This window comes from Trifolium pratense, linkage group LG6, assembly GCF_020283565.1.
Source record: "Trifolium pratense cultivar HEN17-A07 linkage group LG6, ARS_RC_1.1, whole genome shotgun sequence".
Taxonomy (NCBI): domain Eukaryota; kingdom Viridiplantae; phylum Streptophyta; class Magnoliopsida; order Fabales; family Fabaceae; genus Trifolium; species Trifolium pratense.
In genome coordinates this window covers 25,799,226-25,821,643 of record NC_060064.1, presented here as the reverse complement: position 1 = coordinate 25,821,643, position 22,418 = coordinate 25,799,226, and the positions used below count along the sequence as shown (strand labels likewise).

At 31.5% G+C, this 22,418-nt stretch overlaps 4 protein-coding genes and 3 non-coding genes across 7 annotated transcripts; 1 reads left to right on the top strand and 6 right to left on the bottom strand.

Annotated features, from left to right (window-relative positions):
• The first annotated feature begins 266 nt into the window (after window positions 1-266).
• On the top strand, window positions 267-1,698 carry LOC123888435 (L-type lectin-domain containing receptor kinase IV.4-like). Its single transcript, XM_045937498.1, has one exon. The coding sequence runs from the start codon at window positions 479-481 to the stop codon at window positions 1,547-1,549; it is 1,071 nt and encodes a 356-aa protein (XP_045793454.1). The 5' UTR covers window positions 267-478; the 3' UTR covers window positions 1,550-1,698.
• A 4,002-nt stretch (window positions 1,699-5,700) lies between these two features.
• Window positions 5,701-6,871, bottom strand: LOC123888434 (DNA-directed RNA polymerases II, IV and V subunit 12-like). The gene is made up of 2 exons (XM_045937497.1): window positions 6,678-6,871; window positions 5,701-6,165 (listed from the first exon to the last, which is right to left on the bottom strand). Exon 2 carries the CDS (start codon window positions 6,143-6,145, stop codon window positions 5,990-5,992), a length of 156 nt encoding a protein of 51 aa, XP_045793453.1. The 5' UTR covers window positions 6,146-6,165; window positions 6,678-6,871; the 3' UTR covers window positions 5,701-5,989.
• A 906-nt stretch (window positions 6,872-7,777) lies between these two features.
• LOC123888433 (DNA-directed RNA polymerases II, IV and V subunit 12) lies at window positions 7,778-9,600 on the bottom strand. The gene is made up of 2 exons (XM_045937496.1): window positions 9,446-9,600; window positions 7,778-8,059 (listed from the first exon to the last, which is right to left on the bottom strand). Exon 2 carries the CDS (start codon window positions 8,055-8,057, stop codon window positions 7,902-7,904), a length of 156 nt encoding a protein of 51 aa, XP_045793452.1. The 5' UTR covers window positions 8,058-8,059; window positions 9,446-9,600; the 3' UTR covers window positions 7,778-7,901.
• On the bottom strand, window positions 8,835-8,936 carry LOC123893338. Its single transcript, XR_006803444.1, has one exon. It is a non-coding gene; the product is annotated as a small nucleolar RNA R32/R81/Z41 (small nucleolar RNA).
• Window positions 9,118-9,206, bottom strand: LOC123893362. Its single transcript, XR_006803465.1, has one exon. It is a non-coding gene; the product is annotated as a small nucleolar RNA snoR27 (small nucleolar RNA).
• Window positions 9,291-9,382, bottom strand: LOC123893361. Its single transcript, XR_006803464.1, has one exon. It is a non-coding gene; the product is annotated as a small nucleolar RNA snoR26 (small nucleolar RNA).
• Window positions 9,601-11,749: 2,149 nt separating the features above from the next.
• On the bottom strand, window positions 11,750-16,122 carry LOC123888432 (protein SSUH2 homolog). The gene is made up of 7 exons (XM_045937495.1): window positions 15,970-16,122; window positions 15,650-15,862; window positions 14,866-14,932; window positions 13,587-13,918; window positions 13,331-13,472; window positions 12,968-13,093; window positions 11,750-12,326 (listed from the first exon to the last, which is right to left on the bottom strand). The coding sequence occupies exons 1-7, from the start codon at window positions 15,992-15,994 to the stop codon at window positions 11,942-11,944; spliced, it is 1,290 nt and encodes a 429-aa protein (XP_045793451.1). The 5' UTR covers window positions 15,995-16,122; the 3' UTR covers window positions 11,750-11,941.
• Window positions 16,123-22,418: the final 6,296 nt, after the last annotated feature.

Here is a 22,418-nt window from a genome sequence, read left to right as displayed (position 1 = left end):
AGTTTCAATAACATCATTTTTTTCCCGCAAAAAATCCAAATTTCCATCTCAATCACCAATACCATTTTAGTAAAAAAAAAATTATTGCTGTATTCATTTATTTTTTGTGGAAAAAAATTAATTATATTAATTTTCTTACAAGAACATTAATTATAATTTTTTTTTGGTATATCCATTAATTATAATTTTATAGTACCACTACTTTATTGTATTCCATCACTGTCTACCACTGAAAGAAAGTGAAAGTGAAAGTAAAGTGCACACAATGCAAATTCAGCAAAAACAGTTAAAACGTATTTAATTTTCACAACCTCAACCCCAATAACTTTTCTCCCAATATTCTTAACTTTCTTTCTCAGTTTTCTTCACTCTCTCTCAAACCCTAAAAATGAACAATTTCCCCTTTTGATGCAAATGGGTTCAATTCACCAACTCTAAACCCACACCCACCAAAATTAAACTCACACCCACTTCAATTATGGCAACATTCTTCACTTCCCACCACTTCACTGCTTTTACTTTCCTCATCTTATTCCTCAAAATCCAATCTTTTGATCCTGTTTCATCCTTTAACTTCACAGATTTTGGTAAAGATCCAAATTTTAAGTCTATTGTAGGACTTTATCACAATGCAAAGGTTGCTAATGGTGGTTCTGAAGCTCTTCTTTATGGGTCTGAGGATTCAGCAAAATGGATAGTCAGGTACAAAAAACCCATCAGGGTTGTTGATGTTGATGGTAAACCAAAGATGTCAGTCTCATTTTCAACTTATTTTGAATTTTCATTGTCTTTGGGTGATGGGAATGGCTTGGCTTTTGTTATGGCTCCAAAGGATGCTGATGAAGATGATGATAGTTCATCTAGGTTACCTTTTGATTTGAAGGTAATAGAAACTAAGGATATTGCTGTTGAGTTTATTGCTTCAAATAAGAGTTCTGCTAGCTTTAGTATCAATATTAAAGTTGGTACTACTCCTGTTAAAAAAATCAATGTCTCTTCTTTTAATATGGTTATAAGAAATGGTGGAAAGTTGTATGCTTGGATTGATTATCAAGCGAGTTCGAGGCATTTGGAAGTTAGGTTGAGTCGATATGGTCATTCAAAGCCGGTTGATCCATTGTTATCGGAATATGTTGATTTGTCGAATAATTGGAAAACTGGAGAGATGTTTGTTGGCTTTGATTCAATGAAAGGGAGACCTTCTTCTCAACCATGTTTTCTCTATTCGTGGAGTTTTAATTTAAGGCATTATCCACGACGGGTGCATTCTGAGCCGCTGGATCCGAAGGCTTTTTCTGCTAAGAACACACATAGTCCATCAGCAGGGAAGCCGAGGAGTGATTGTGTTTTAAAAATTCTTGCTGCAATGATATTTGGTGCTGGATGTGGAGCATTGGCTGCATTCACCGTGCTTTATTTGTGGACAATGTTTGGTAATAGACGTCCTGTGGCTGTGGTTCCAGAGGAGTGTGTTATGCAGCCGGTAGATTTTGAGTACAAGAAAGTGAACATTGTTGTAGATAAACCCCTTAAAGATGCTAAGGAGTAGATCTACAGGATTGAACTAGTTGGATGTGTGTGTTGTAAATCGGTGTTCCTTGTATTCAGGTTTTGCTGTGTTGTAGTTTGGTAAAGAACTAATTAAGTTGAATTTTCTTATGTTATTGTCTATTTTTGAGCAAATTAAGATTGAGATCCTCCTCTGCATTAAAGGTCAGATAAATCTATGTTATCAATGTACATTATATGATATGATGTTTGCTAACCGTGATTTTTGAGCAAATTAAGATTGAGACCGCCCTGTGATGACTGTGCACTGTAAGGAATTCAAATATGAGAAAGAAAGGTATCATACATAAAGAATGATTATGAAGTTAGAATTGTTCTATATTTCCTTCTTTTTATTTTTATTGATATGTCAATTTCTAACTTAAGTTAAAAAGAACTTTAAAGAGCATCATTGGAAACAAAAGGATTAGTCATGGAAGAAGCATCAGTGTTATGCATATTATAGTCTTATCTCTTATATGATACTTTGTCCATGAAACTGCGAAACTACAAAGATTTGGATCACGACTTCGTTTTTTTTTCTCTTATATGATACCTAGTCTCATTTCAGTTTTCTCAAATTGTATCATTTTTTTTCTTTCTTTTATTGAGCTTTTCCTTCATTCCTTCTTTGAAAACAGGTAGCTGTTTTATTAATAAGACTTTTGATTTGTTCGCACCCTCTGTTACTTATCACTAATATTCTGGCATATAATGCTGTTGTATGAGATATTGGGTTTATTGGCATCTTTAAACCGGAAATGGATTCCCTGCCTGCTGCAACTGCGTGATGCAGTTACTGATCTCTGTCATTTGATCTTGAAACAAAGGCAAGAGACTCATTACTTTGTGTTATCGCGTGAAACTTCTACTGCAGGGAATCCAGGTCCCTTTAACTCATGCTCTCTTACTCTCTGCATTCAACTGATAGTATTTATGGTATATCAAGCATTATGTCCTACAGATTACATTGCATCCTACACTATTGCCTTAAAATGTTTGAGTAAAACTTTGATCCTTGTTTTAATGTTGAAGTTTTCCTTTGTCAAGCTCAAGCATTTATAACATTTTGGCATATTGTTATTAAATAGCCTCTCTGAATGTGTATGTTCTCCCCTGCGGTATGTTTTCTCAAATACTTACTAGTAACTAGTAATATGCTAGTCATGTAATTTTGCTTGTTATGGTCTAGTAGGTGGAGGAAATTTATTTTGATCATTATTGCTTGGCAAGTTATATGTGGCTTTTTTTTTGGCACATAAATTTGCTGATATTATGATCATTTAGGTATTTTCTTTTTCTTGGTATTTTAGATGTTTTTCTTGGTTGGCTTTATTGCTTAACTGGAACTTATTTGAATGAGAAACATCATATATCATTATTTAATTTTTTCTTTAAAACTGCTACTTGGTTTGAATAAGAAACATCATATACCATTCATTGTTAAAAATTTTCAAATTCTACTTGCTAGTTAAGTTCTGAAACAGAATTAGGTTTTGTTGTTTGGTTACTGTGGCGAAAACCTATCTTAATAGAATTTATTTTGTAAAATTGACTCTAATTAAAATTAAATTGATTGTAAACTGATTTATATTTAAATATGGTTATGTGAAAGTGAGTTGGATAATAAATTTGAGTGCCGATTTTAATTTTTAGAGGCAAAAGTTACAAAATAATCTATATGATTAAACAACACCGGTGGAACCAATATGCTAATTGACGACGGACTATGCAACCGTTTATAAACAAAACAAATAACACAAACAAATAGTATGAATTTATTGAATTCACCAAGTAATTTGATTGGTTGAAGCTATGTGACAACCACACACGTGGCCAATCATATTTTGCCACGTGTCAATCACATTTGACTGCATGAAAGACTGTTTTTTTGTCTTTTTTTTTTTCACGTCGACCAGTTTGTTGTGTGCAATGCTAACTGAGTTCGCAGCGTAGTCAGCAAACGGTTTTTTATTTTCTTTCCCAATTTTTGCAATTTTACATACTCGCTACCTATGTAGCGAGGAGGGTAAATTTGAAAGTTTAGAGCGTGCGTGACAAGGTCGGGGGACAGGAAAAGAAGAACTCTTGGATTGTATAATAGTGGGCAAAATAAATCCCGTTATTTTGTTCTACATTCCTTATCTTTAATAAAATCTTTATTATTTTTAGATTTTTTCCTTTTGATTCGTAATAAATCTTATTCATATTTTTTTTTTATTATAGATTTATTATATTCTATACTTACTTATTTTGTGTACTCCATATATAATAGGTAGATTTATATTTATATATTCATATAAATATTATTTTGTGTACTGCGTATAATTTTGTAGCTATACTGAAGCAATTTTTAAAATAGACTTAGTACACAAAAACATCTCACTCCAAAATTTGTTGTATGAAAAATATCATGGTTTAGTTTTTCTTTAGTTCATGTTTAGAAATCCAACACAGGTTCTTGCAGAACAAGAGGTAGGACTGTGATTCCATTAAAATCCAATTACTCCATTTTTAGTTAGAAAATATGAAAAAGATTAATTACTGACTGTAAAACTTTTTTATACGTGCAAATCTTCTTGCTTAAAACTTGTTAATACTTCGTAGTTTAAGGTGTGTTTGTTTAATCACTATAAATATGATGTTTTTTTTTTGAACCAAACTATAAATATGATTTATGCTTCTTAAAAAAAAAAAAATCTGTAAATATATGTTGCGCAAAGTCTACTTTTCAATTCAATGTGGAATTTATAACACATTTAACACACCAATAATTTTCACTGTGAGTATATCCATTCATGAGAAGTGCTATTGTCATACTCTCTAACACACTCATCTAACACACTCTAATTACAACTTGTCACATCATGAGTTTTTTATATTTTTGTACGGGTTACCGTTTCAAGTGTAACATTTTTATTTTATTTTTTATTATTATTAATTATTTGGTTCAGCTTTTCGTCTTCTTCTGCAATCTCAACCTCCCACCATCAATATTGTCTTCGTGTGAAGTTCCAAATTCAACAATCCAAACTCTAAAAACATTATAACAACCCAAAACAGAATTTTGTTGGATACAAAGTTATAGAATTAAAAATTGAAATCACAAAAACTGAATTTTTCATCTTCCAGATCCAGATTTGCAAAGTGAGAGAGTGATTGAGAAAAACGAGTAATAACCAAGTTGAATTCTACAAATTTTGTCACCAAGGAAGTTCAATTTGAAGACATTGTTCAAAGTAAAGATTTGGATCGGAGGTGTTCGTTCACATTACAGATTTTCCATTTGTTGTCTTGGAAAACAGTTTAAATAGGTGTTGAGCGAGTAGTTATTTCTAAGAAGAAAGTAAAGGTCTGGTGTCTTTTGACATGCATTAACCAGGAGACCAAGTGATAGAGACCAAATCTGCAGAGATATTGGTGCGTACAAGATTTGGAGGAGAAACTGAAGGTGGAAGATGAGAAGTTAAATCCAAATAATAATAATAATATTAAAAATAATTAAAAGTTAAACTCTCTCTCTTCACTTGCAAATCCGGTCATCAGGTAAAAGCTAAAAAGAAATGAGTGATGTGTCATAAATAAATTGGAGTGTGTTTAAGGGGTGTGTTAGAGGGTGTGACCCTAGCATTCCTCATCCATTCATATGTGTTTTTCCTCAAATGAAAGTTTTTTCATCTGCATATACTTGTAATGTCATTGGAATCAACACCAACGAGACACAACATATAACCACCACCACTTTGTTAGGGGGACTTTCAATACAAAAAAGTTGGTCGAGCCATCGGCTCAGATACCATTATTGAGTCAAAAGAGGACCCAATGAAACATCACATTAAAATATGAGCCACCACACAAGTGGATTGTACATTATATTTTAATCAAATGTATAATGTTCAATATCTACTTTTCCATTCAAAACAAGACGCTCGAAATCCAACAATATTTAAGAATTATAGGCATTTTCCATAGAAAGTTTAAGAGGTCGTAGTTCGCTATACTTTGCGCGAACGCAATTTTGCTTTCGACTTTCTTACAAAAAACGGGTGTTGTACTAGAGACCAATTAACATACTTCACTATGGAAGACTTTCAATAATACACACATCATATCATTAAGTAATATGACATTTAGTTTATTTAGTCATGAGAATGCACAAACAAACAAATATGAAAATCGTTTATTTTCATATTGAATATTTCAGAAAATATTATAGATCATTGTAGAGGGGTTTACACCATTTTTAATATGCAAAAACTACACAGACAGATTATAGTAATAGATGGCAGAAAACATTGTGACATAATCCAAAACAAAATTCAACCGCATAGTGGAACTATCCCATCACTAAAAAGTGATACTAACAAAATTTGTACTGATAAGATTTTTACATTTTTTAAGGTTGATTTGCAGATTACTTGCTAAGCTCCTCGCAATCTTCTTAACGTGCCTCGTATTGGATAATGCGATGTGTGCGCTTCTTGTAAAGGATTCTAGAATGACACTCAGAGCACTCAACAACATCGCCAGATTTCAGGGGAGTCTCTGCTGCGCATTCACCACAGAGATAATGGACAGGCTTAGGCTGAGGATCCATGACTGGTTTAAGTAACAGACCTGCAGAAAACTTAATGCATGTTATCATGAATTCAATTCAAGAGGAAGCTAATACATTCAAAGCATGTGAGGTACAATTTTGACAGAACCAGAGGTTTAGAAAAATATTTGTGAAAATTTTGATTGAACCATGTTATCATCTTCATCTTTCTTTAATTGTGAAAATAAACTATAATCATTCTAAGAAACAGAGATGAATTATTAAATGTTTTAATCGGTGATCCAATTTAAAATTAAAATTTCAGAGCATGCAATCATGTTGAACCCTAATGTTAAACCCTAATGTTGAATTCCAAAAGAGCAAATAAATCAAATTAAACTAAACAAACCAAAGTGACAAAAGCTAAAATTGTTTTCAACCTAATAGATTTCACATCAAATTGGATCTTTTGTGGTTTCAGAATTATAGTAAGAGAAGTATAACGAACTAGTAGAAATTTAGAATTGAACATCACAAGAAACTTAACGTCAGAAAACGATTGAAAATTAGAATGCGGACAACAGGATTATACCTTGAAATAGCGAAAGAATCGGAGGAGAAACTTTGATGAAAGAGAATTTAGTTGAAGACTGTTTGTGGAGAGAGGGTTTTAACGATTTATAGAACAGCGTAAAACCCTAGCGATTATTGGATTTTTCTCTTATTGGATTGGATCCTAAAAACGATACATGAGCCCAAACTCACTTAAATCCAATACAGAATTTTGGGATTATTTCAATGCAATATTTTGTATTTTCTTTATTATTTTATGATTAATTTCTGTATTTTGACCATATTGTCTTAAAAAACTAATTTTTTTCAAAAAAAAAAAATTACTTGTTGGACCAAATAAACCTAAGCCTTTTATTTAACACTTTTTTCCGTAAAAAAACTCATTAGTAATGGTTTCAAAAATCATCCTCCTAATTAGCTTTTCTAGAAAATCATCTTATTACTACAAATATTATTATATACAAATACTAATTAGCTTTTCTAGATAATTTAGGAAATATTAAAACCTAAAGTTTAAAAATTGAAAAATTAAATTGAAAAAAATGGGTAGTCATTGTAGTTCTATTTTATTCTCATAGAAATAAAAAAAAATAAAAAATTCAACATCTATGATATTGAGAAATCAATACAAATTTTATTCTTAGAATTAAATAAACTTAAAAATAAATTATCAAAAATAAAAAACTTGAAATTAAATTCTATAATTGTTGCACCATTTTTTTTATAGATATGCGCACCTATGAATGCTAATATTGCCATTTAACAACTCATATTCTCAATATTTGAGATAATCTAGAGAATTACAATGCACAAATCACTTGTCCTAGAACATTAGAAGAAAATTAAAATCTCCAAAATTCCTCTCATTAGTCATTAGTACTCGCTCCTTATTTGGAGTGCAAGCAAAGAAGAAAATTAATCCTTTCAGCTCTTGCTATCAAACATTTGGATTGAAATAAAATTTACCCATCAAATCAACCTAATAGACATGGATATAACCCCCAAACAAAAACATTTCTTAAGGATGATTCTAAACAAGGATAAGATAATTGAAAATATGATAATCACAGTATTGATAAGAAACATAAAACAATACCAACAAAAAATGCAACAGCACAGTGAAATAAGCAGAGTTATCCCATTGTAACCAAAAGGTGTTCTTACAATTTATACAGATCAGAGATTCTAATAATGTTTTGAAGATGATTCATAGAGATTACATGTCAAGGTCCTCAAAAACTTATTAACGGGCCTCATATTGGACAATGCGACGAGTGCGCTTCTTGTACAGGATTCTATAACCACATTCCCGGCACTGAATAACATCGCCTGGCTTCAGGGTATTCTCCACTCCACAGTCACCACAAAGGTAACTCACAGGCTCAGGCAAAGGATCCATGGCTGTTGCAAGTAATAGATTTCAGAAAAATTAATACAAGTTATCGTCAATTCAATATGTCAACTAACCAATCATTATATTTATAAGTCAGAAAATTATTCTAGCGAAATCAAATGAAAATGATTTCTGTTTATTCTTGTGAGGTCCAATTTTCATTAAATCAAATATGGAAATACATGCAAAATAATTGATACTTGCATTTACATTCTTCAAGAGATATAAGTAACTGATAGTATGTGTATATATTAACTAACAATAATGTGAGTTATTAGCATTAATGACATGATAAGTCAATACAATTTGTATAAACAAGATAACATTAGTTTCCTAATATATGATATATTATATATGTCATACATTAGAAAACTAATGATAACTTATTAATACAAATTGTCAATAAACTCATTTCATCACTAATACCAACCGCACGTACTACTCTGTCCCAAAATATAAGGGAAAATTGGTCAAAGAAAGTTGATGTATTTAGTTAAAAATTTGGACTAGATACATCAATTTTAGTTGACCAATTTTCCCTTATATTTTGGGACAGAGGGAGTACTATTTACTAATATTGTATCGGTGACAACCAATCTTTTTACTTGCGTACAAAATTCATTGAATTTGATTCAAATAAAACTGAAACAAATCAGACAACAAATGATAACACCTGTTCTAAAACATGAAAGAATGTTGAAACAAAAATGAAAGAAAATTGAAATTCAAAATAATTCAATAAAGAAAGTTGAATGGAAAGGAAATGTAACAAACAACAATGGAAGATGAATCAGAAAGAACGTAGCGATAATAAGTTCGATCATACCAAATACATAGTATTTGATGATCAGACATCTTTTATTATTGTTCTCATCATATTCACCTTACTCTAATTGTAAAAAATAATTATAGCCATCACAAACCATAGCGAATAACAAAAAAAAAATTATCAAATGAGACATTTATAAAAACCTTTATTTTATAACTTGTACATAAATTATGGTCTAATTAATAATTTTCCAACCATTGGAAAAAATCAAACGAAGCAAAAAAATGTGTTTTGAAGCTTAGATCTCAGCATATAAAATTATCCTCAATTCCTCTAGCGAGGTTTCAGATAGATAACGCAGTTTAAAATAACATCACAGATCTATAAATCAAACCAAACAAGAAACATAAACACAAAAATAAACAAAATAAAAAACTTTAGAATAGATGATTAAGAGAAACATATAAAAAGAGCATCTCAGAGTAATAATTCCCCATAGTTTTCTTCACTAACAATCAAAGTGCAAGGATAACGAATTATAGTTGCTCATCACTGATGCTCAAAAATGTAAACACAAAATATAAAAGATCAAAGATATTGAAGATTAAAAGATAAAGAATTATACCTCGGATTTGGTAATGGTTAGAAACTGCGTGTGAGAATAGAAGAGCCTGAATTTTTGGTATTTATAGAACTGTAAACCCTAGGCGCTGTTTGGAACCTCTGATATTTGCATTCGGTTTGGGCCTGTATGAGCCAAACACTCTTAAATCGCTATCAAGTTTTAGGTTTTTTATAAGCTTCTTTTCACACCCTACGTTTCTTTTATAAACTTCTCCTGTCCAATTTCTTTTTAAGTCCGTGACAAAGGATAAAATAAAACAAATTTTATTTTTGAAGATTGAATTTAACCATCCTAATGTGTAAAAAAAATAAAATGGTGTGGTAAACTGTGGCGGAACTATGAATTTTTTTGGATGGGACACTAAAAAGTTATAATATACACCTTTAAAATTTTTTTTTTTGCAGTGACAAATTTTTTTAATTCACAATAAGCATAAATTGATCATAAAAAAAGCTAAATTGCATACACCTTTTTTTTTTTTTTCACCACCAGTTGAATCTGGTTCGGGAGTCAGTTCTGACATCAAGTGGTTCCAGCCCCCTCTTGATCGCAGTTGCGGGAGAAAAAATTGCATACACCTTTGATACTGTCAGTATTCATTCTTAACCGCCATGCTAGCTTCTATATTGATATTATATATTGTCACGGAGAGTATACTTGAAGTATACATTTGTAATTTTAAAAAATTACTTGGGCTATTATAGTACTTTCCCATTGTTGGACCAGCCACCCGTAGTTCCGCCGTATTGGTAAAAGTATCTCTATTTTCGTATAAAAGTTGTGAGGTTGTAACTTTCCATATGTTTTTTTTTATATATAAATGAGATTTTATGGGGTTTGGGGTTATTTTAGCCAAAAACACCCATAATAAAAAAAAAAAATTAAATTCCTCAACTTTTTTGAAAACGTCATTTGGTGATTTTTGGCATATTTTTTTAGGTGTAGAAGTTATTTTAACCATAAAATTAGAAATAATAGCTTTAAAACTAAAAATTAAAGTTGTTTGGTAAGTTAAAAGTTGTTTTTATTATTATTATAATTATAACACAGTTAAAAAATATGTTTGATAATATATTAGAATATTTATTAAAATATAGAAGCTGTTTTTTTTTTCTTACTAGAGCTATTAAAAATTATTGTTTGGCCTAGCTTGTTACTTTTAAGGGAAAAAAAGAGGAAAAAAAGTTAGGCCAAATGATACCTAGTTGACAAGACTCTTCTGAAATGAGCAATCCATTTTAAATAGTAAAGTGAATGATATCAATTGATTAACAAATTAACGATTGGTGTTATTGCACATGAATAAAAAATCGTGAGTATTTACAATTCAACTCTTGATTTTTCTACTTTACTAACTAGTACGCGTTCTTTAAATGTCACTCAATTGATAGCTACTAGGAATATTATTGAAGGGTTGTGGTTCGTATCCCAAAATTTTCACTTCTCGATACTTTAAATATGAGCCAAATTCCAATTTAATGGAACTAAAACTCTTTGAATCATTTCAAGATTTAGAACTTAGTAAGCTTCAAAATGATAGCATTATTATAGTGAAAGATTTCATCAAGGAGAATCACTTCTCTTTGAACAAGATCCAATTCAAAGGTTTTTATCCTCTTTTGAAGCAAACTATATCTGCCAAATTCTTCTCATTGTTAGGTATGAGCAAGTCAAATCATACTTGGATTGAGAATTTTTCATCAATTTGTACTTCCTCTTCTTTAAGCGTGAGTTTTGTTAGTGCAAATTCTATTGTTCATACTATTTTCTTATGGCATAAACAACCTTCTTGGAACTAGTTGAAGAAAGGGCTTCTTCACAAAAGTATGTCATCATGTCTTTTTTTTTTTTTTTTATAGGAAGCATGTCATCATGTCAAGTGCAAATAAATATTGAATAAAGGGTTTCTTGTGCATAGGCCTAAGTGTAGAAATCCAAAATGCGAAGGCACGCCTTCCCAACCATGGCCACCTCCACTGCCACAATCTATCCTAATCCAAAGCGACCTATTATTGTTGCTGGCAGAGTCTCCACAACCTGAATATTTCAAATGAAGATTGCACTAGCGAAGGAAATTACTCTCCTCCACAACATACAACTCGAAATGCACACCAGGAAGCTCCTAAAGTCCACACGATGATGCGGCATGCGAAATGCTGCCTACTGATTATATTATTCTTGCAATATTCTGCTACAACTCTTAGCTAGGTATCTTAGCAGCAAAGAAATTCAAATGAAGCCTAAGAAAATTTGATAGAACATAAGCGATCCAAACAAGCCATGAATAATTAAACAAACAAAATATAAACCCGAATTTGGCTTTATTTCATAAAATAAATGTAATGCATAGCTGTTATCCGTACATGCCAAATGATAATACTGCTAGAACAAGTATTAAGCGATCCAAACAACATAGTGTACAAAACCCTCAAACCAAAAACATGTTTCTGCTATTATTCAGAACAAACAAAAGAGAACATGTACAACCTTAAGACATCACAACTTCAACCACTCCAAACAAGGACACAAGCCCCAACAATATCTAGAGGGGTAATAATCCTTTAAGTAAACGTCCCTGTTATATCCTACAATATAGAAACTGAAGGATTGCCGGCGATGAGACATGGTGACGCGAGTTACTGGAACAACTGAGATTGTATGTCTTTCACAAATGACTCTTGCAGTGGTAGGTACTTGAGCTCTCTCAGCAATGACTTCAGAAGAAAATTTGTTGAGAAAATAAGAATCAGCGAAAAAGGCGGGAGTACATTGGTAAGCCTGAGTGTTGCATAATTGAACCCCTTGGGATCTATGGAAAACCTCGTCTGGTACTGACGCTGCTCCTCTAGTTGCATTTACTTTCCGAGTTGAAAGTGTCCTCCTGTAAATGCGCAGATGTTTACAATTAGTATTGTCGCTAAAAGAAGTCAATGTTTAAGAATATCAAACTAAAATTGCAGGACTAGGAGCATCTTAAAAAAAGGTCAGATACATGAAGTTGTATGATACTGCAAAATGAATCTTATAATTTTACCATATTTAATATAATCTGTTTCTAGTGATGGATTTCAAATCTGTGAAAGGGATTGAGCAGTAATGCTCAAACATCAAATTAAACACAGGCCTTTTGTTCCTCAATATTTGGGGTCACCACAAGTACTTACCAACAATACAGAATATTTATCTTGAATATATAAAGACCATTCAGTTTTATAAAATACCATTAATAACTTTAAAAAAAAAAAACTCTATCAAGTAATGAGCTTGCAAAATTGAAATTTTATTTTAGTACACATAATAGTTCATAACAACTGATGATGCAATTTACTCAACATATTTTCAATGCATATTTCACTAGTTTAAAAATGAAATATTTTATTGAAAATTATAGAACCAAAACCAACCAAATGAGTACCTCCAACAACTACATTAAATTTAAGGAACGTTATTCCATGCAAGCGCATATTTTTACCATTCTAGTTAGTAAAAGTAAACAAACTAGACACGAGCAGATTAACATACCATTTAACAATGGCTACACTGCGTGCTAAAAGAGAACCGGTTCCATTACACGTTTCACACTTAAGCAATCCACGAGATCCACAGGTTGCACAAGGAAGCTTCCCTTTACCATTACATTTCACACATCTGCAAGAACATGTAAATTGAGCCACTTCTGTTACACAACATTTCATACTTAAGTTAATTGAGCATTTCAATTGTGAGTATAAACTTCCAGCTTCACAAAAGGCAATGCAGAATAGACATTTGACCAAAGCTTGAATTCAACATTTGAATTTTTTATTTTCAGTATTTCATTTTATGGAAAATAGAGCAATCAATCATCTAACCTACATACAAAATATAAGCAAACAAACTACTTACAGTGTGTCAGAACCATCTTTGTGAGCAATCAAACCCCTTCCATAACAACTAGGACATTGAGTCATCTGATTTTCTTTATAATGTCCAGGTTCTTGGTCCGCATTGCATGTACTACAGACTATCCCTCCTCGCCCGGTACAATCTGAAAATAATTTACGGGTTTTAATTGGAAGGTAAAAATAAATATTAAGAAAATAGCAGCTTAAATACATGAAATTTGATTTGTGAAACTTTGAGATGTAAATAATGAATTTACCTGAGCATTTCTCAATAACTTCAGAATGGGGAATCTTTTCACGCACTTCTTTGGAGGGTACAAATAGAACAGGGAACTGAGACCTTAGATCCAATTCCCAAATACTAAGTTCGGGTCCCTTATCCTTTCCATCAATACTGCTACCAAGGTATGGCTCTGTCTCCTTTATGATCTCTCTTTCTTCTATGAACGTATCGAGAGTTCCAACATAAACATTACAGTCTTCCACTGCATGAATCTTCCATGTTCGAGCAGGACGGCTACCCCAACAACAACGATGACCAACATGATCAATGAGCAACTCTCGTATCTCTACTTCATCCAAATTTTCCCTATAAGTGAGTTATCCATTTGACAAAATTATTTCCCAATATAGTGCTGGAGTATTCAACTCGAGAAATTTTTATCATTAAGGGCTTTATTGAATAGGTTACACTTTAGAGAAAATAGAGGATTAGAAGACACTTTTTTAGTTAAATTAGACATGTATAATATGCTTTACCAGAACAAGCCTTGAAAGTAATAAGCTAATTCGGTAACCAGTTACCGGAAACAAGACATACTTCAATGAAATCAAACATGATTAGAAGTTTATCTTAATCAACCATGCTAGTTTCACTCTCATCCCAACCCTTGTGATATATTACAATTTCTAAAATAAATTTTTTGAACAAGAAATTTCTAAAATAAATTAAATGATGGCAACCTAATTTTTATGCATTTGGAGCATTTTAACTGCAAATAGATCATATAATTAGTTGCTTCACGATGTATATATACAATTTCAATTATTTGTGTGAAATCAATATGAAAGAGGCATAACACCATGATCCAGATCAGATATATTTAACAATACAAATCAAAGTTGCAAAAGCATCTTAGTTCCTCAAAGGGGGTGGGATGGGTAGCTCAACTGGTTAAGCTAGTTGAGTTAAGGGTTTAAGAGTTGGAGGTACAGGGTTCAAGTCCTGCCAAGGAGAAAAACTAACATAACATTGTAATATACTGACAACTAACAATTTGCCATTCAAAAAAAAAAAAAAACTTAGTTCCTCAAAGGTCATAGTCAATCAAAGAGATCTAAACTTTTGAGCTATTGCCATTTTTAAGATATTTTGAAGCCATTGCTAATGTCTTACACATGTAAAGGCAGAGCGGCAACGTACTAATGAATTGGAGCAGTTCCAATGCAAATATATGAAAGTATGTAATCTAGCTACTTCATGCAGTATATATCATTTTAACACATCTTTCACAGACACAGTTTAAGTAATTATACCTCTGGACTTCAGGTCTTGGTCCACCATAATCTCCTCCATATCCGCCTTGATGGACAGGAGCTTGCACTGCAACAAGCAATGTATTTAACATCCATGTTTATACATATGAAAAAAACCCTTCTGCGACATATCTTAAATAAGAAAATCTAGTAACTCTATTTGCCTCACAATTATAAAAGACATCGCTTAATAAAAATAAAACAAATTCCCCCTATTCAAGAATAAATGCAATGTTGTCAATCATGTATCACGGGAAATAGTTGTTTGTTCAAATTCTGCTAGGCTACTATGCTATAGCTACTATTTGACAAATGGCAAAATTTTGTGCTAAATCGCATATCGTGTGACAATAGTGGTTTGCTGAAATTCTGCTATGCTATAACACTATGGCAACAAAATAGCCATTATTTGACAACACTGCAAAAATTGCCACTTTGTACTTTGGACCTATGAAGCATGAAATCCTGACACGGCACGTACACGGACACGACGACACACATAATAATTTGAGAAAATGACACAATTCAATGCAATCACATAAGTGTCAGTATCCTGTCGGTGTCGCACAACGGACATGCCTAATCCGAGGAGTCATGCTTCATAGCTTTGGACTCTATAATTTCACCAATCATTATGAATTTATGACATTTAATTAAATGTATATGTGTCTACATTTCCAGCAATCAGTCATCAAAATGATAATAAAAATACAAATCAAAACCAATCATCATAACTGAAAAGAGACACAAAAATAATCATAATCATAAACAATAAGAGCACTACCTGTAGGATCAGGCTCAGGTGATCCAACCAAAGCCCCATGAACAGGAGGATAGTAGCCTACAGAAGAAGAAACAGCAGCAGCAGATCGAATTTCATCAACACTTACATGAGTTCCAGTCAATGAACCAGTAGGTATTGCAGAACCTGTTCGACCCAGATACTGATACGAGCTCCAATTTCCACTCTGATTCCCAACCAAATCATTTTTTTGTTCTAATTCAACAAAACACAAAAATTACCCAGAATCAAAATCATGATAAAAATTCAAGATCAGTGATAAAAATTGAAAATTTATGTGAAAAAAAATATTGAAATTTTACCAGATAGAAGTGGTTGTTGTTCCATGATGGTTGAGATGGCTTAGACAGAGACTATGTTATGGAATTCGGTGCATTATATATGTGGGTTTAACTTTGTCATTAAGGAATTAGAATTTTGGATTATAGAAATAACTAAGATGTGTCAAATGTGATATGAACGTTGTAAATGGTCCACGCTCTTTAATACACGGCATGATAATCCATGTTTGGTCGAGTGGTGTTGGCTTGGGTCTCTCAGGTTCGATTCCCACTGTGCCAATTTCGGTGGGCTAAGTCCATACAGAGAAAAAAAAAAACTCTGGCTTTAAATAGGATCCCCGCAAGTGGGCGGTGGGATTAGTCCTCTTGGATTAGTCGGTCCTAAGACCGGATACCAAATTTTCAAAAAAAAAATTAAAAAAATACACGGCATCATGTTGACAACGAACGGCAAAATCCAAGAACAAACTTTTGTTGTTTGTTGCTGTGAGGGTCAATTAGGTAAATTCTGAAGTCTAGCTTGTGCAACTCAACTTTATTAGTAAACAATTAAACAATCATTTCAATTTAATGGATTTGGATGATCATTAAAGTAATAATTTTTATGAATTTTGCTCTTCTCGACTCCCTTATTGCACTCAGGTCCCCATTCTGTTCAAATTATAGTGTCCAACTACTATCAATTGTGTAGCACCTACGATTAGAGTAGAAGAAAACAATTGGCCTTTTCTCCTCTGTAATGGTTTTATAGACAAATGTATGATGTGGTTTTGCTTGGATGAATACTGTACTAACCTATGTACTGGTTGAGGCTGTTCGTCAAAACATCAGATGTTGAGGTCAATGAAGCTTTTAGAATGCTGAGACCCTGCAACCACATGAAATCAAATATGGTGAGTTGTTATGAATGAATCTAATACAAGAAATATTAAAATGAAAGACAGTGCTACTAACACGACGCTCCTGTTTACCTCTTTTTGGCCAATATTAACGACTATTTCCTCCACATCATTAAGGGGGACCTTCATTCTTTCAAGATATGAAATAGCATCAATGGATGACATTGGAGTCACAACCATGTCGTCTGTCACCATAAATGTTATTGGTCCATTAGCATATCCTCCAGAATTAGGGGATTTAGGATCAACAAAATTATATAATTTGATGGATTCCTTATAGTTGCTAGTACGTATCGGTAATATCTGATGCCTGAGTTCCAATTGCCTGGAAATGGAAGGATTCGTTAGCAAGACTTTAAATTCCTGTGACCATAAACCTTTGTTTGAACTCAATTCAGTCACGCTCCTATATAATTTATCAATGGAGAATATGGAAGAGAATCCTTGGAGCATACGCAACACTCCTCCCAAGGGAAAGGTGAGAAAACTAAAAACAAAGTCCGCAAAATCTTCTTCAGCTTCAACAAACAAAATCTGTTCGTTTGATTTTCTTCTCACTACTTTCACAACCATTTTATCTGATAGTTCCTTTTCTTCACCAGTCCTAACCCAAAATCGGTTTCTTGGGTCTAAATTATCAACAAACTGTTCCTTTTTAAATATAAAGTCCGACAGAGGAGTTTTTGAGATTAAAGACAATTTGAGAAGATCGACTACCTATTAAAACGAGAGATTGAAGAATTAGTTAGAGAAAACAGAAAATTAGGCAAGAATAGAATTTATAAATATGTATATAGAGTTGTGCTAAAGAGTGGCGGTGCTCATATATATATGGACTTGTTAAAAACACTAAAAAAGGAAATCAAAGATATAATTAATGTTGAAAAGATACGTTTTTACATTTTTTTAAGATATTGAATGCACAAATTTCACTTTTAACTAATGCTGGGAAATAATATTAAGTAAAACTTGCCTCTTTATTTTTCACTTTTACAAGTGTATCTGGATGTGTGCTTGAACTAGCACAACATATGGCAGCAGACCACTTTTCACTCTTCTCAGTTTTGCTTTTGAGTATTTGGCAACATAGGAACAATAAATTGTGGAGAAATGAAGTAGAATCGGTCAATGTTGTGTATGATTGTGGCATTAATCTCTTAACAGGTTGGAACCAAGCACAAGAAATGAAACGAAAGCAAAGTAGAATTCAACCAACTATAGCGGGTACTAGGTGGTCCAAACCATCTATTGGAAGGTACAAATGCAATATAGATGCATCCTTCTCCACTATTCTCAACAAAGTGGGTATAGGAGTATGTGTTAGAGATGATCAAGGAAGTTTTGTACTTGCTAAGACGGAATGGTTCTCTCCAATTATGAATGTGGACATTGGTGAGGCGTTGGGATTGTTGCATGCCATGAAATGGATTCAAGATTTACAACTGGAGCATGTGGATTTCGAGCTTGACTCACAAATTGTTGTAACTAAATTTCATAGTAAGAATAGAGATGAGTCTGAGCTTGGTGATATTATTAAGGACTGTAGGACCATGTTTAACACACATTTTAGAAACTCTCGGGTTGAGTATATTAGGAGACAAGCCAATGAGGTCGCTCATGTATTAGCAAGAGAGGCCACATCCTTAGCTAGTTTCCACATTTTCATTGATGTTCCCCTTTGTATTCGTGATATTATTATGAATGAAATGGAGTAGATACTTTACGTTCAAAAAAAAAAAAACATCATAATCATTGACTCCATGTTTCTGAAGGAGATTTAAACTTGTTCCAATAAGATTAGGCATCACAAAAAGATCATCAGAAACTATAAAACTCGAAGTTTCCATAACAAAGCCAATCGTTTCCTTTAAATTCCTGATGGTTTTTCGATTCAATAACTTTCCACAAATACATTTTTTATTCTCAAAGTAACTCATATAAAAATTCAACATATAAAAATTAGTTTAAAATATTAAATTCTAAGTATCTTAAATAATATTAATTTAATAAAAAAAATTATTGAATTAAAGATGTCATTTTATGTCATTTTACATTTATCAGTCAGGTGAACTACTAATTTTACCAAACACTTCAATCAACTTATCAACTATCAGTCATCAGCCACCAGCCATAAGCTATAGCTTATCAGTCGTAAGCTATTTTTACCAAACAGAGTCTAAGTAGAGGAAACGATGACACATCGCGGTCTTTTAGTCTGTAGGTGCAGTAAAAATTGGGTGGGTGCAACACTAGATATTCAGGGTATGCAGGGTGCAATTTTCATTAGAATTATAGGTGTAATTTTGCAAACTCAGGGAGTGCAATTGCACACCCTCAGCCAAGTGTAGATCCGCCCCTGATTCTAGATGTTTATTTTTTTTTTTGAAACTTTCTAGATGTTTATTATGAGGGTGTTACACTATCGTTTTTTCAAAACGTTTTACCTTTACTGTTATTATTTTAATTCAAATTAATTTTAGCTATATTTGTACCCAAAAAAATAAATGTCGATATTTTATTTTTACATTTTAACTATTTTAAGGCAAATTAAAATAATTTATTTTCAATACTAAAACGTGATATAACATAACAAAAACTGTTTTTCATTCTAATTTATTTTCATTCTAACTTGATATAGTAATTTATTTTAATATATGCTATCATTTAATATAACCTATAAATAAAATTGGAACTTTAACAAAGTGTAACATTAAAAAAAAAACGTAACTTTAATAAAGTGTAACTTCGTAAAGTATATACATAACGCTACGACCCATGCTTATCGGACGAGTCTCTTACTGGTGCTTCTATATAAATGTATGTATATTGACATTGTCTCAATATTTTATAGACTTTCGTTTAAGAATATTAAGGACAAGAAAATCAAGATGAAGCAAGCAATCATTCTCCTAATGTTGTTGTCTTTGCTTGCTCTCTTTAGCCACACCTTTGGTACATCAAACTCATTTATTATAATTTATATGTTAAATTGGTGTAAGGCGGAAATAGGACTTTTTCGTCACTAAAAATTATAATATAACATATAAATTAAATATAAAAATTATATTACTTAAAAAAATTGAATTCTTTTCTTTTTGTGGTGAAATTAAATTAATTCATAATAACCATAAGTTGATCATAAAAATAAAAATATAACATGAATTTATTTAGTTATAAAATACATTGTTATGATTTGAATATTTTTATGAAGAAGATTATTATTTTAATTGTATTTTTAGACATCAGGTCATCCAGTTCGACCTATTTAATACTTATATAGTTTTGTATTGAAGACCGATTTATTCAACCGAGTTATCCGGTTTTATCCGGTTTAGTGTCATGCGGTTCAACCAGTGACCCGGTGATTCGCCCAATGAACCAATGACCTAGTACTCTCACTGGTTCGATGACCAGTCCGATTTTTAAAACACTGAAACTAATACACCCACAAAATTGATAAGGGTCATGCTAACCAGTGCCCCCGGGGCACTAGTTAAGGATACCAAAATGAGTAATTTTTACATTGAAAAGAGCATTTTTTATACTTATAAAAAGTAGATTACACAATTTCCAATACATTCATACCTTATTTAGCTCCTTAACCAGTGCCCCAGGGGCACTAGTTAGCATTTTCCAATTGATAATCATAAAACTATGTTTTATTCAATTACACGTATACCGAAAAGAGAATGATTGTTTTTAATTAAAAATACTTGTGTTTATATTTTTCAAAACAGAATATATCTTTGACACTAATAAACATATATTCTTAATCAATGTTCTATCTTTCTAGTTTCCTATAATTTTTTATTATTTGGGGGTGATCGTTGCCCACCCCAACCATCCTCTAGTTCCGCCATTATTGTAATTATGTACTCTAACTAAACATTTTTTGTGAATTAATTTTCTAATTTTTATATATTTTTTTGTCAATAATGTAATAGCAAGCATTGAGAATCAAGATAAGGTGTGTCAGATGGGACGGGAGGTGCCCGGATTGTGTGACCTCAGCAAGTGTGCCGCTGAAGTCAGCAAATATTACGGGGTCAAGGTTTTAAATTGTACTTGTAAAAATACTGTAATTAAGCTTGCACTTTGCATGTGTAACACTATTTGTTTAAAAAATTAAGGTCTTGTCTGAACCTTAATTTTATGAAATTGATAATAAACGATTAATAAATAGATAGCTTTTTGATCATGTATTAATCTTTTAATTATATGTTTTGGGTCTTAGGTGTTTTTTTTTTTTTGGAGATTTGATTTTCAATATTCCAATACTTTCCTTGAAATAAATAATCATGTTTACATAAAAAAAAATTGTTGAAATTTTCGGTCATATTAATTTAATTCGTATTAAATAAGTTTATTTGATCTAATACATAGTACAATTAAGCTTGCATTTTGCATGTGTAACACTATTTGTAAAAATAATTAAGGTCTATTTGTAAAAAACAATTAAGGTTTTGTCTGAACCTTAATTTTTTGATATAGCAAATTGAAAAACCGATTATAGAATTGATAATATCTATATATATAAATCCTAGATAGTTGTGGAATTGTCTATCTAAACCCTAATCCACAAACCAATGAAAACTTTTCATTTAGCCATATCATCCACTTACATTCATTTAATGTGGGGTACTAATTGTAATTATTATTATTATTATTATTATTATTATTATTATTATTATTATTTTGGGTTATTATTCATTTACATTTTTTTGTTCATTTTATTATTTTTTGTATTTTATTGTTTTTTTTTTCAAAAAGGTTAATGTTTTTGCTAATAATCTTTTGTCCAATCTTTGTAAATATAAGGAGTTGGTCGATTGTCAGGACTACTTTCTAATGTTAGTAAAAAAAATAGATAAAATAAAGTTTACTAATGGTTGTTATGTCCTGTATGATTTTTATCATATTCGATATTTGAGTATGAGTTAAGTTGGTTTATTTTTGCTCCAATAAGTTTCAAATTAATATAAATGTCAAATTCGATAATACAGTAGTTTTTTTGTAAGAGATAATAAAGTAGTTTATCCAACTCAGAATCCTCCAATGAGATTTATAATATAAATAAAAACTTATGTTTCAACATCGATTGTTTTCCATGGTCAATTATATGTTGTCATTTCCATAGTTATTTTGAAGAATGAGTTAAAGATATTGCTAATCAATGTTAATGAAGAAGATACCAAAGTAACTTCAAATCTGATGTATAAATAAGTTTTTTAAATGTATAAGCATCGATATATATAATTCCTAGATAGTTGTGCAACCACTAATCTAACCACAGTGTATGAGTATGACCATAAACCGTTTTCATAGTGACATGACAATTTATGGATTACCAACTTATTTTGGTAGATGCAATAGGATCCATTGTAATCTTTTCGAAATGTATAAACACATCTTTAATATCTATCTTATATTTACATCACTTTATTATATTTTTTTTAAGGAACATCACTTTATTATTATTATTATTTTGTTTTTATTGATGTTATTATTATAATTTTCATAATACTTATTATTTCAATTTATACGAATGATTTTTCAACATTATAATATAAA

Excerpts from the sequence above, each read along its gene's own strand:
- LOC123888435 (XM_045937498.1), top strand. The coding sequence starts at position 479 with ATGGCAACATTCTTCACTTCCCACCACTTCACTGCTTTTACTTTCCTC.
- LOC123888432 (XM_045937495.1), bottom strand. The coding sequence starts at position 15,994 with ATGGAACAACAACCACTTCTATCTG. Across the intron at positions 13,094-13,330 it reads AAAGATGGTTCTGACACACT|ATGTGTGAAATGTAATGGTA; the intron begins GTAAGTAGTTTG and ends ATGTTCTTGCAG. Across the intron at positions 12,327-12,967 it reads AGTGTAGCCATTGTTAAATG|GAGGACACTTTCAACTCGGA; the intron begins GTATGTTAATCT and ends GCGCATTTACAG.
- LOC123888433 (XM_045937496.1), bottom strand. The coding sequence starts at position 8,057 with ATGGATCCTTTGCCTGAGCCTGTGAGTTACCTTTGTGGTGACTGTGGA.
- LOC123888434 (XM_045937497.1), bottom strand. The coding sequence starts at position 6,145 with ATGGATCCTCAGCCTAAGCCTGTCCATTATCTCTGTGGTGAATGCGCA.